Genomic DNA, 12,252 nt, shown 5'->3' on the forward strand with positions numbered 1-12,252 from the left:
CCTTGACGCACCGCCTTCCTGCCCGCGCACTTTCACCACCACAAGAAAGGGACAGAAATCCCTCCTTCCCTTAGAATTGTCTAACGTGAAATCCAGCGAGAGAGGCCAATAAACCCCGGCAGTGTCCCGGTGCTGGGGAGAGGAAGAGCTCACCGCCCACCCCCGTAAATTAGCAAAGTCACCAGACATTTCCCAAAGAGCCAGAGCGGGCGTCAGGTTTCCAGACGCCCACCTTGACCCTCGCTACTCAGGGACGAGCCCGCTTTGGGTGTCGCTGGAGGAGCCGCGCGGTGAGATCTCCTGATGGCAGAGAGAGATATAACAAAAGAGGAAGGTCGGAAGCTGAGCAGATTGCTGGCCGCAAATTAATAAATTCTAACCTGACTCTCGGAAACCACCAAAGCGAATTAACCTACATTATGACAAACAAGGAAAAAGGTCTCCCACTTCTCTCTCCCTCTCGGCCCAAATTAGCAGTGGCTTTTAAAGGCAGACGGTGGAATTTGTTAGCTTTGCAGGATGGGAATGAAAAAAGCTTGGGGAGGGAGGAGGGAGAGAAGGATTGTGGGAGAAAGAGAGACTTGAAAAAGGGGAGGAGAGACAGGAATCGAGGGAGGGTGGAGGGGAGAACAGGAGGGAGAGATTCTGGCCCGAATTTCATCCAGTAGTCGGCGAAGATAAGAGGTTTAATTCATTTAGCATATGAACGCCCTCAGAAAGCGATTCCCATTATGGATACATCCAAAGGCACAAGGCGCAGGTCCCTCGTATTTACACTGGCACTTGTTATCATTTAACCGGATTATTCACGATGTGGATTTTGTAACATATCGGGGATTCTCCTTGTGCCGCTTTCTGTTTTGCCTCCCTCCCAGTACAAGACCCTGAGCTGGATCCGAGAAGCGCTCTCTCTCTCTCTCTCCCCTCCCACTGCTGCCCAAGGACTTTGCATTGGTTGGATCCCCTAGGCTTCCCAGGAAGAGCAGAATCGACAAGAACCCTGTTTGTGAGGCCTGCTAGTAACTTTTCCCCACAGCAAAATGTTATTTATTATTTAACAATCTTTTTAAAAAGCATAGCACAGTTTATTCAATTACTTGTTAAGCAAACTCAGCTCAAATTGCAATGGCACAATCTGCCTTTTCTCTTATTTGAAAATTTTAATAAAGTGCCTCCAACCTCTACAGACAGAAGATCCAAGCTCCTTAGGCAGAACTCTTGTCCACCTTAATCACAGCTATCCTGCAATCACCTCCCTGAATTCCATGTAGACACAGGGCTGAGTAAAATATGCGGGGGGGGGGGTTTGCCCTGCCCATATGGTTAATTAGGTAAGAACTTGGGGCTGACACAAACTTTAAACAACAGCTTAGTAGAAGCTGTTTGAAGGCAATGCTACGGCAAATATTTGTATATGAAACACCAATGTAGGAAACATTGGTGCAACAGTTTCAGAGCCAGAAAACTTGAAAAACAAAATTGTTCCTATTTCTCAGTCAACGTTCCTCAGAAAGCTTAACATAAACTATGTAAAAGTAAATTTACAGTGCAATCCTACGCTCAGAATGGAACCCGACTGAGTTCAGTGTGACTTACTCCCAAGTAAATTTGCATAATATTGCGGTCTTATTTAGTTTTGCACAGATGTTGCGTCTAAAAATAATAGCTATGAAGTTATGCCATGAAAACATTCATGAGAAATATCAAGATTTTTTTTTAAAAGGTTTTGTAAGAAAAGTAGACCACCAGAGTTATGGTAAGAAAGATCCAGCTTTATTGAAAATTTATACATAACTCAGTATTGTAATAAATAAATGTAACAGTTTCCACAAAAATGAGTGGGATGCTAGTGAAGGATATATTAACTTGCAAGGGGATTTTGCAGATAATGGCAAGACAGGCCCCTGGTGGATACACAATAAATATTAACAGCATTGTGGAGCCAGAATGCAGAGGTTGAACAAAATGAAGAGAAGGGAGCTAAACTAAGAGGTAAATAAATAATTAATAAAAATGGAATTGCCTCTAAAGATGATTTTTTTTTGTAAACTGATCACACTTCAGTCGGTCTCATCATTACAATCACTTATTCAGATCACAAGACTTTTGAAAGGTATAGGTTAAAAAGCCTTCTCTCTGAGCACATCAAAAAGTCTTAAATTTATAATTAAAATAAAAATGTAAAACTGCTGCTGAAATAAACATTGGTAAATACAGCGCATCGTAATAAATGGTCTGAGTATAATCTAGCTAAACAATTTTAGGTAGCGTATTAAGTATTACACACAACAGAACTGGATGAAATCATTCAAAACTATTTTTGTCTTCTCTCCCTCTGCAATATTATTACATAAAATAATGTATTTGAAAGTTATTTCAACAAAAGATTAAAAAGCCAGGGTTTCTCCCCTTCTTAAACAACCCAGGTGTTGCCACAACATTTGGAGGCAGACTTATTTAAAAGCATGTAATTTTTTTTGTCTAAGTCTGCAAGTGAATCAGGGAGAAAGGTGATTTTGAAGGAATATTGCTTGAGTCGGAACATGTGGGGTGAGGGAATAAGAAAACAATTTGGGGTAAAGCTGGTCTAGTCAAATGGTTGGTTTAAACATTTTCTGAAGTTTATTATTTGAGATTTTGTCTTTTTAGTCTTGTGTCAGTATTTCCAAAATGTAAGAAGGGTTAGGCTATAAAACACAACAGTATCTTGCCCCACGAAAGCCAGTCACTGAAGGACACATTTCTCTTCTTTCTTGGCCATCTTTCCTTTGTTTTGCTCTAGGGTCCTTTCCAAATGCTCATCTTCCTCTTCGGCCCTGGAAAACCAAACACAATTGTCATCAGTTTCCCTAATCAAGCTCTATTTCACATGTCAATGCAATAGGTATTGCACAGAACCTCTCAGAAATTCAAGTCCCAACTACCATTCACTTAAGGGACCCTGGGCGGTGGGAAAGGGAAGGGAGGGCATGCCATCTGACTGGATGGGTGAGAGCCAGGAGGACAGTCATTACTGGAACCTAGGACTGCACAGAATCTCTACAAATTGAATTGCTTTAGCACTGGATTGTTGACTTTTCTTCAAAGTTTTCCTTTCTTGAATGGTATTAGATGAAACAAGGCTACCATGCAGGAAAAGCACACTCCCATTAGAGATGTTGGCCAAGATACAAAACTTACTGTTTTTCTTGAGCATCTAAATCTCTGACCAGTGCATCACGTTTATTAACAAGAATAACAAGCTCATCGAGCAAAAGCTGCTCTCTCCTCTTCTGAGCTTCGGTCTTTTGCCAGTCTGAAAAGAAAAGAAAGAAATCCAGAACTGCATGCTTTGAAAGCTTAACTTACGTATGATCTAAACAAATCAGTGCCAGATCATTGGCCTCCACAATAAAGCCTCTTCCTTTGTAGGGACCAATAAGGGTCATTTCATTTCACATTCCTATGGATTTGTGTAACTTTAAACTGCCGAGACTCTTATTTGATGACTTCAGGTTATAGCTTGCTGGGGAAGGGTGGGAAGATGGATAAATCGGACCCAATAATTTTATGTTTTCCAACATTAGATTCTAGGGCATATTAAAAAAACGTTCCAATTGTATGAAAACACACTAATGTGGAGTGAATGGAATCAATTTTCTAGCTCCCAGTTTGGAAATTAGGAAACTTGATGATTTGCATTTATGTGCCCATTTTGCATATCAGTCTGTCGAGGCAAAAAACAAACAAACAAAAAAACCCCACAGTGTGTGCATATGTATGTATGTATGTATGTATGTATAGAGGAATCATACAGGAAAAAATTACAGGAATCAAAACAGGAAAAATTATAGACAAAAAGCCAGCTAAAGCAAATAGAAAAACACTTTTCTTAATCTCACTGTAACCTACTCTCCCCTCCAAATAGCCTATTCTTTGCTAATTTCTTTCTTGCTACATCTTAGCTGTTGGAAATGTCTCACACTGGGCACCAGATGCTGCAGAATAACTTTAAAAGTGGGTATCAGATAATCAGCATTTTTCTTTGAGGTAAAAACACATCTGCTAGACAGTATTACACAGCTTCTTCCATAGTTGTTCAGACTATTTGGCAGCTTGTGTAATAGCTGAATCTTAGGCCTTTACCTAGGGAACAATTCCAAATTTGGTTGTTGTTGAAGTTTTTTTTTTTTAAGGTGGAGTACAGATCTATACCCATTTCTTTCACTTCTTCAGTTTTGCTTTAGTTTGTTATTCAAAGATGCTGCAGAAAGAGAGAGGCTCTCTCATACAGGTACAGTATTTCCTTTTGGTGTTGTATTGTCTCTTACTTTTTATAAGGCAGTGTTTCATTAAAAAGGGCACATTTAACACTGGAGCACTCCTCAAGCTCTGAACCAACTGCTCTCCAGGCCAGACTACAAGGGCCTGCATCTGTCAATCAGCCTCCAGTCTGCCCCGCCTCCCTCATTAGGAAGGTAAACAATGAAAAGAAGGAGAAATAGATGATGAAGGAGATAGCAGAACAAATGAGAAGCAGGAGGGAAACAGGACACCGGCTTTAAAAGAAAACTCCATCACTTCTGACTCTGACTCGTGTGGTGTCCTTTCCTCTATCAACTTTCTAAAAACAACAACCAACAACACAAAAACCAGAGGCAAGACAGTGCAACCCTTTTAGATTTCTCTCTCCTCTCTCCATTGCCCTGGGCAATCATGTTAAAACTCACATGGCTGGTGCTTATTCAGATAAACCTAACAATGCACACCAATGGTTACCATGTGAATCTTCACAAACCACACAAGAATGTGCTGGTTCAAATCCCCCTGACCCCCCTCCAAAGCAAAATTTATTCAAGGCAGCAAACTGTTCAGAAGCTTCATGAAAGCAAGTGGTGCTAGAGTGAATTCAGTCTTGTATTTACAAATTAAAAATTAGATGCAGACTCATCCAATAAAGGTTAGAACAGCAGTAAAAAGCCATTCTTTAAATTGCCTTCCCAATATACACAGTATATGCATACTAACAGTGACACAGAGAAAATATACTCCTTCACACACAGCTGCAGAAAACAACAAATTTATCTGTAAAAACTACATCCTAGACACTGTGTTTACATGAAAGGACTCCAACAAAGTTTTCAGCATATTTTTTGTTGCTACTACTGTATTTATTTAACAGCATTTACAGGCTGCCCAGTAGCAGATGATTTCTACTAGTAATGATATACCTACATTTCAACAACTAGTTAGCACCAAAAGTCTGAAAGGCACCAACTCCCTCTGCTTTTAAAAATATGCATAATTTCTTAGCTGTTCATAATTTGTTGAGATCTTACATTTGAATGCATGTATTCAGAGTGGCAAAATAAAGCAAGAGCATATGTCATTTATGGCTTAAATATAACAATTCTCCAAAAATGATATGATAGAATTCTCTTAAGAGTCCCAAACATATTGTTTGAAATAAATTTCTTTTATAGGGCAAATGATCCCATGATACTTAGGCTGCAATTCTACACACACTTAGTAAGGCGTAAGCCCCATTGAACTCAGTGGGATTTCTAAATCAACATGCACAGGATTGTACTGCTAAGGTTTGCTAATTAAAATAGTAAACAACCAGACATGAATGCTCATTTCTATTTCCAAAATTTAAAAAGTCAAGAAACTTAACCACTATTATATGTAGAAGCAACCTTGCTTATATCAGTTCATGTCAAGGCTATTTAATGTAGTATAAGTAGATATACATATTGGCCAACAAAGTCCTCTAGTCCTCAGTCTTTTTTTATTCTGGTCTAGTCTGTGAATAATAATGGCAGTAATCCTTCTGATTACGTTTTCTATTATACCCAAAGATTCAAAATAAAGGAAGACTGTAAGTCCTGTTGTTTCCAGCTGGACTTTTAAAAAAGTAAAAGCTATGAATCACAGATTCAGTAACTTTTGCTCACACCTGAATACATTTACGTGGAAATAGGTCTTGTTGATTTCAGTTGAACTCATTTAGTCTTGGGGTGCTCCAATTACATGTTCTGAAGTTTGGAAATTAAAGAAAACCATTCACCACACCACCTGACTACAGCAAGATGCAAGCAAGCAAGCCAGCCAGCCCACATGAAGCTTGTTCTGTAAAGTAAGTGGGCTTTAGATTTAGTTAAGTTCCAAAAGCAGACCAGTCCCCACAAAGGAACGGTTTTTAAAACTTAGAGCAGTTTGTTATTTGCTGCAGCCATTTAAAGAAAGAAACAGCCACCAAAATCTTCAGTGGGTGAAAGCAAGCTGCTTATGCGAATCTAAAGAGTTATTTGGAGCCTAATATGCTGACATCCTTATATGGTGAACAAAAGCAAGATGGCATAGAAATTATATTAATCTCAGGCTTTTTCTTAACAAAAAAAAAAAAAACTTGCTCTGATCCTTTTTTTTATCTGCAGCTCAGCTAGACCCAACACACATTGCTTTGTTAAGAAATGGTTTTAGAGTTGCCATGCTAAGGAAGTTCCCTTGAAATCAATGTGATTACTCCTATAAACATGGGTTTAAGGACCAGTATATACCAGTAGATTGGCTTAAATCTAAGTGCTGGGGAGCATTGTTTCTTCTGTCACTGGCAATAACAAATTTTTTCAAGAAGGATATAGATTTCAAAATTTTATACAGAATAAAAACCTGCAAAAACTAAAGTATGCAAGGCTTCTTTTTCTGAATCAGTTACTATTTATTTTCTTTAAAAGGAGATAATTAGTTTGGGAAAAGAAAACAAATATTAGTATTCTAGCAGAAATACACTCCAGTATATTGAAAATGACCAAAGTTCTATAATAAAAATCCCTTAAATCTTGTCGCTATAAAATAAGCCTTGCAACTTTTGATGAAAATTAACACTAGTTTTGTAAAGAGCACATTGGGGGATTGCAGTCAAAGCCTTATCTTTAGTTCCAGTCAACTAGCAATCCTGAAAGAGTTTGCATCATCATCAGAGGAAGCCATTTGATAGGATTCTACTGCTGAACCTAATCAATCTATGGAATACTGTGGCAGCGCCGTGTAACAAAGCTAAAATAGATTTACAAATGGGGTTTTAGGGGATAAGCTCCTCCACAGGATTACATATTGATTTTAAATATAAAAGCTTATCATATAAACCATAACTACAAAAATAGTGAACCTATGCATAAATCCTTTTAAGAAGAGCACCCACTTCAAACTCGAAGCCAAGAATGAATCAAGATGTACACATTTCTAAAGGAGATCTATTTGTTGGGTAGAAAAATGAACACACACCACTCCTAAGGTGTGTAAAACATGAACTTCAGCTGTTCTAAGGAGGCATTAAATTTTAACAAGTGGTGCTATGCATGCAAGAAGGTAGCTGGAACCCAAAGCTCCTCAATACTCAGCTGGTGACTACTCTGTGTTTATACTTTGTTTTCATGAGACAGCCTTATTCTGCATCGGTTTTCTGCTGTTTTATGTAAAGCACATCAAGCATAAGCACCAACTCTAGAAGCCCAGTTCCCTTCAGCCTCACAGTAAGATATCTGAGGGGGCTAGCTAGTCAACTTCACAGAGCTATTTTGGTGATAAAAAATGGGGTGAGGGGTGGGTGGTAGCTCTGTTGCTAGGATTGGGGCTAAGATTTATCTGCCCCCCCCATATTTTATTCAAGTTGGTACTCCTGATCATCAAGAAATATGTGCTGTCGTTTTCTTTCAACACGTAACCAGATTATATGTTGACCTGTAGCTTTTGCTGGGATGGCAGTACTGCTTGTAAAAATAAGAATAATCTATGGCCAAAAGAAAACCAGAATTCGACTGGTCAGGCATGTATTCTGTGTGAAAAGCTTCAACACCCCAAAATGATGTTCTATTGCAAACATCTCCATTTTAATCACTGGCTTACTGGTTCACTGAGACTGCAATCCTATGTACACTTACTTGGAAGTAAGCCACAACTGAATTCAATGGGGTTGTGTGATTCTGTGTGATGGGTGTTGGTTTAAGAATGTGAATGCATCCCACAGAAACCAAACCTGTCCTTGGATATACATCTGACATATCTGCCATTCATAAAACAAGAACTATTGGAGATAAGTTCCCATCTATATCCATAGAGTGGGGTGCAAAATTCCATGGAAATATGGCATTCCCTGCCTCCAGTGTTCTCTCTGTTAGTTGTGTTACAGTGTTGAATGAAGAAATCATGTAATCAGCATTTCAGCAATTGCTAAGACTTGTTTCAGTTTAGGGTGAAATGCACCAAAAGCACAAAGTTGCACATCTGCGTCTCTCCTTACACTTTACCCCAGCCCCATAGAAAGCAAACTCCTAGGGACCGTGGGGGCTGTGGTCCCCACAATAAAATATTTGAGGGGGCCGGGCCTCCACAAAGTTAATGGGCATTCCTATTCAAATGGTGTGTGTGCCCCGCGTCATTTGATCAATTATGCGGGGCGGGTCTTACCTGGGCCCCCACAATATTTTATTCAAGTTGCCCTGTCCCTTAGATCAATGGATGAAGATCTGTTGATGGTGCCACATGCCACGGCAATAAAGCATACTGTGATTTGAGCAGGTGCTTTTAGTGCTGTGGCACCAGTTCTCTGAAATTTTCTTCCTAAGGCCCATGGGCCACAAGCGGCCCACGGGGGTCGTTTTACCGGCCCATGAGCCGCCCCCGAACAAAGCCGCCCACTTGGCGAGTCCCTGCACGCTGTGCTAAATTGACACAGTGTGGTGTGGGGACTCGCTTCTGCGGTGCCAGAAATCGCGTCTGCGCAGACGCTGGAAATCGTGGGTGCGCCCACAATCCAGCCCATGGAGGGGGCTCTGCGGTAGTGAACCGGGCCAGGCAAGGTAACCCTTGCCGACCCCTGAACTAGATGAAACATAATTAAGAGTAACTTAAGAGGATCTTGGTGGCAGAATCTAGCAGAATAATGGTGTCTCTAGTACATATTTTTAAAAAGAAAAATATGTTTTGCTGTTTTCAGGCCTGCATAAACCTGCTTCATGTCCTTCAAAAGCTAACTCCGTGTTACTTCACACATTTACTTAAGAAGCCCCCAAACTTCAAAGACTTAGAAGTCTCCCGAAAGAGACCTTCTAGCTGCCTGGGCCCAAAGTTTTATTTTCTTTTGAACATTTTGTTATTGTTGCTGTCAAATCCTTCTTTAGAAAGCAATAAACATGTTATGGGTTTATATTTTTTTTCAGGATTCCTGTAATTCTTGAGTTTTGTCAAAAAGCTACAAAGAGGTGGATTAGAAAGCTACCTGACACCTCACGCCTTTTCCTCCCAAACTCATGCTTTCAGTGATGTCTCTAAACTAATTAGAATTGATTCATTATGGATCAGGTACCTTATCAGGTGAAGAAAGAAATTACCATGGACAGTCAAAGGGTTAAGAGGTCAATGCAGAATAGCAAAATCAATTTGCATTGATTAGACAAAAGGTCCATTTTACAGAGCCCAGAGGATTAACTTTTAAGCAAACATCTTTGAACTGTAAAGGCAGAATATGTGGCTGAAAACTATAAGTAGAACAGCTTTATAAAGAAACCTAGCATATTTAAATAACAAAATAAGGTAAAGCAGTAGTTTAACCTATCTGGATGTTTACTTTTATTATAAATCATCCTTTGGATTGTTGTACAGTTCTTTAAGAGCATTATGAAGAGGAGACCATTGTTTATCCCTCATGTCAATCTGCTCATGAGATTCATTCCAGGGAAGTGAGTGGCTGCTTAAGAAAGATACAGAGAATCAAGAAAATATACGTGCAAAGGGTTGGACTAATGCTGTCATTTTCTCTGAAAAAATGTTTTACTTGACATGTGCATGATATTTTTATAATGAAGATGGGTGAGGTCTATTCTTTCTATGGAAGTACTGTTGCTAACAAATATTTAAGATGTAAAAATAATTAATCTGATGTGTCATTTCTTCTATTTTTGCACTGAGGCAAAATCAGTGCTGTGTGTCAGAGCTTATGCCACTTATAGAAATAAATAAATTGTGGGCAATCCAGTCCTTTCACTACTACTCCAATTCCAAGTCCTTTTAAAGGCAAAACAAAATAAAAAATTAAAAAATTCCTTCCAGTAGCACCTTAGAGACTAACTAAGTTTGTTATTGGTATGAGCTTTCGTGTGCATGCACACTTCTTCAGATACAACTTAGAAACTTAGTTGGTCTCTAAGGTACTACTGGAAGGATTTTTTTTTTAATTTTGTTTCGACTATGGCAGACCTACCTGTAACTAGAACTTTTTAAGGCAGATTAAGTATCCTTGATTACACAGGTCTGTTTTGAAAAGTTCATAATTGATGTAGAAGGGGTGACACAGCATTTTTTGGTTTGTATCTAAAAGCAGAATACTTTCACAGACAGAAGCCTAAACATTCAAAACATTTCTTACCTTCAATGGCAAGCATTGCTCTTAGCTCCCTGTTCAACAGTTCGTACCGCCTCTCTAGGTCATGCTCCTTTTCCCTAGGCAAGTTGCAAAAGTTCATCAATATGTTAATTACTAAATCATTAAACGTTTAAAAGAACCTTTAATTTACATTGATTTTTTTTAGACTCAGTTAGGACTATAGGTTTAAGCTACTCTAAATAAATGATACACGAGAACAAAGGATTAAGAAGTAGTATTGCTGGATGAACGTTCAGCAAAAAGGCCTAGATGGTGCTTGGAAGGTTGTGGGTCATTGGGCAAGAGAAGCAGAGCAGGAAAATCCTTGGTGCATTCCTAAGGTGGCCTGTGGAGCAGGGCAGAGCTTGATCCCTGTTTAAGGGACAAGCAGACTTCCCTCTAAACTCTGTTTGCAGCAGAACCCCCCCCCCCCGTGTGCTTCAGGGTTGCCACTAGGGGGCCATGCAGGAATTTTTCCCAGTCTGCATTTTGGATCACAGATTGGTTTTTTGTCTTGTTGTTGTTGTTCAGTCGTTCAGTCGTGTCCGACTCTTCGTGACCCCATGGACCAGAGTACGCCAGGCACGCCTATCCTTCACTGCCTCTCGCAGTTTGGCCAAACTCATGTTAGTAGCTTCAAGAACACTGTCCAACCATCTCATCCTCTGTCGTCCCCTTCTCCTTGTGCCCTCCATCTTTCCCAACATCAGGGTCTTTTCTAGGGATTCTTCTCTTCTCATGAGGTGGCCAAAGTACTGGAGCCTCAACTTCAGGATCTGTCCTTCTAGTGAGCACTCAGGGCTGATTTCTTTGAGAATGGATAGGTTTGATCTTCTTGCAGTCCACGGGACTCTCAAGAGTCTCCTCCAGCACCATAATTCAAAAGCATCAATTCTACGGCGATCAGCCTTCTTTATGGTCCAGCTCTCACTTCCGTACATTACTACTGGGAAAACCATAGCTTTAACTATACGGACTTTTGTCGGCAAGGTGATGTCTTTGCTTTTTAAGATGCTGTCTAGGTTTGTCATTGCTTTTCTCCCAAGAAGCAGGCGTCTTCTGATTTCGTGACTGCTGTCACCATCTGCAGTGATCATGGAACCCAAGAAAGTGAAATCTCTCACTGCCTCCATTTCTTCCCCTTCTATTTGCCAGGAGGTGATGGGACCAGTGGCCATGATCTTAGTTTTTTTGATGTTGAGCTTCAGACCATATTTTGCGCTCTCTTCTTTCACCCTCATTAAAAGGTTCTTCAATTCTTCCTCACTTTCTGCCATCAAGGTAGTATCATCAGCATATCTGAGGTTGTTGATATTTTTTCCGGCAATCTTAATTCCGGTTGGGGATTCATCCAGTCCAGCCTTTCGCATGATGTATTCTGCATATAAGTTAAATAAGCAGGGAGACAATATACAGCCTTGTCGTACTCCTTTCCCAATTTTGAACCAATCAGTTGTTCCATATCCAGTTCTAACTGTAGCTTCTTGTCCCACATAGAGATTTCTCAGGAGGCAAATGAGGTGATCCGGCACTCCCATTTCTTTAAGAACTTGCCATAGTTTGCTGTGGTCGACACAGTCAAATGCTTTTGCATAATCAATGAAGCAGAAGTAGATGTTTTTCTGGAACTCTCTGGCTTTCTCCATAATCCAGCGCATGTTTGCAATTTGGTCTCTGGTTCCTCTGCCCCTTCGAAATCCAGCTTGCACTTCTGGGAGTTCTCGGTCCACATACTGCTTAAGCCTGCCTTGTAGAATTTTAAGCATAACCTTGCTAGCGTGTGAAATGAGTGCAATTGTGCGGTAGTTGGAGCATTCTTTGGCACTGCCCTTCTTTGGGATTGGGAT

General features: G+C 40.0%; 1 protein-coding gene across 7 annotated transcripts in view; it reads right to left on the minus strand.

Moving 5' to 3' along the window:
- Window positions 1-1,751: 1,751 nt before the first annotated feature.
- EHBP1 (EH domain binding protein 1) overlaps window positions 1,752-12,252 on the minus strand; it is a 274,386-nt gene continuing 263,885 nt past the window's right edge. For all 7 annotated transcript variants that reach the window (XM_033145618.1, XM_033145622.1, XM_033145623.1 and 4 more), the window contains 3 exons: window positions 10,409-10,482; window positions 3,181-3,295; window positions 1,752-2,816 (listed from right to left, as the gene is read on the minus strand). In XM_033145618.1, coding sequence (XP_033001509.1) covers window positions 2,726-2,816; window positions 3,181-3,295; window positions 10,409-10,482 — 280 coding nt within the window. In that variant the 3' untranslated portion in view covers window positions 1,752-2,725. The remainder of the gene's footprint in view (window positions 2,817-3,180; window positions 3,296-10,408; window positions 10,483-12,252) is intronic.

The sequence above is a fragment of the Lacerta agilis genome, chromosome 3 (assembly GCF_009819535.1).
Source record: "Lacerta agilis isolate rLacAgi1 chromosome 3, rLacAgi1.pri, whole genome shotgun sequence".
NCBI lineage: Eukaryota > Metazoa > Chordata > Lepidosauria > Squamata > Lacertidae > Lacerta > Lacerta agilis.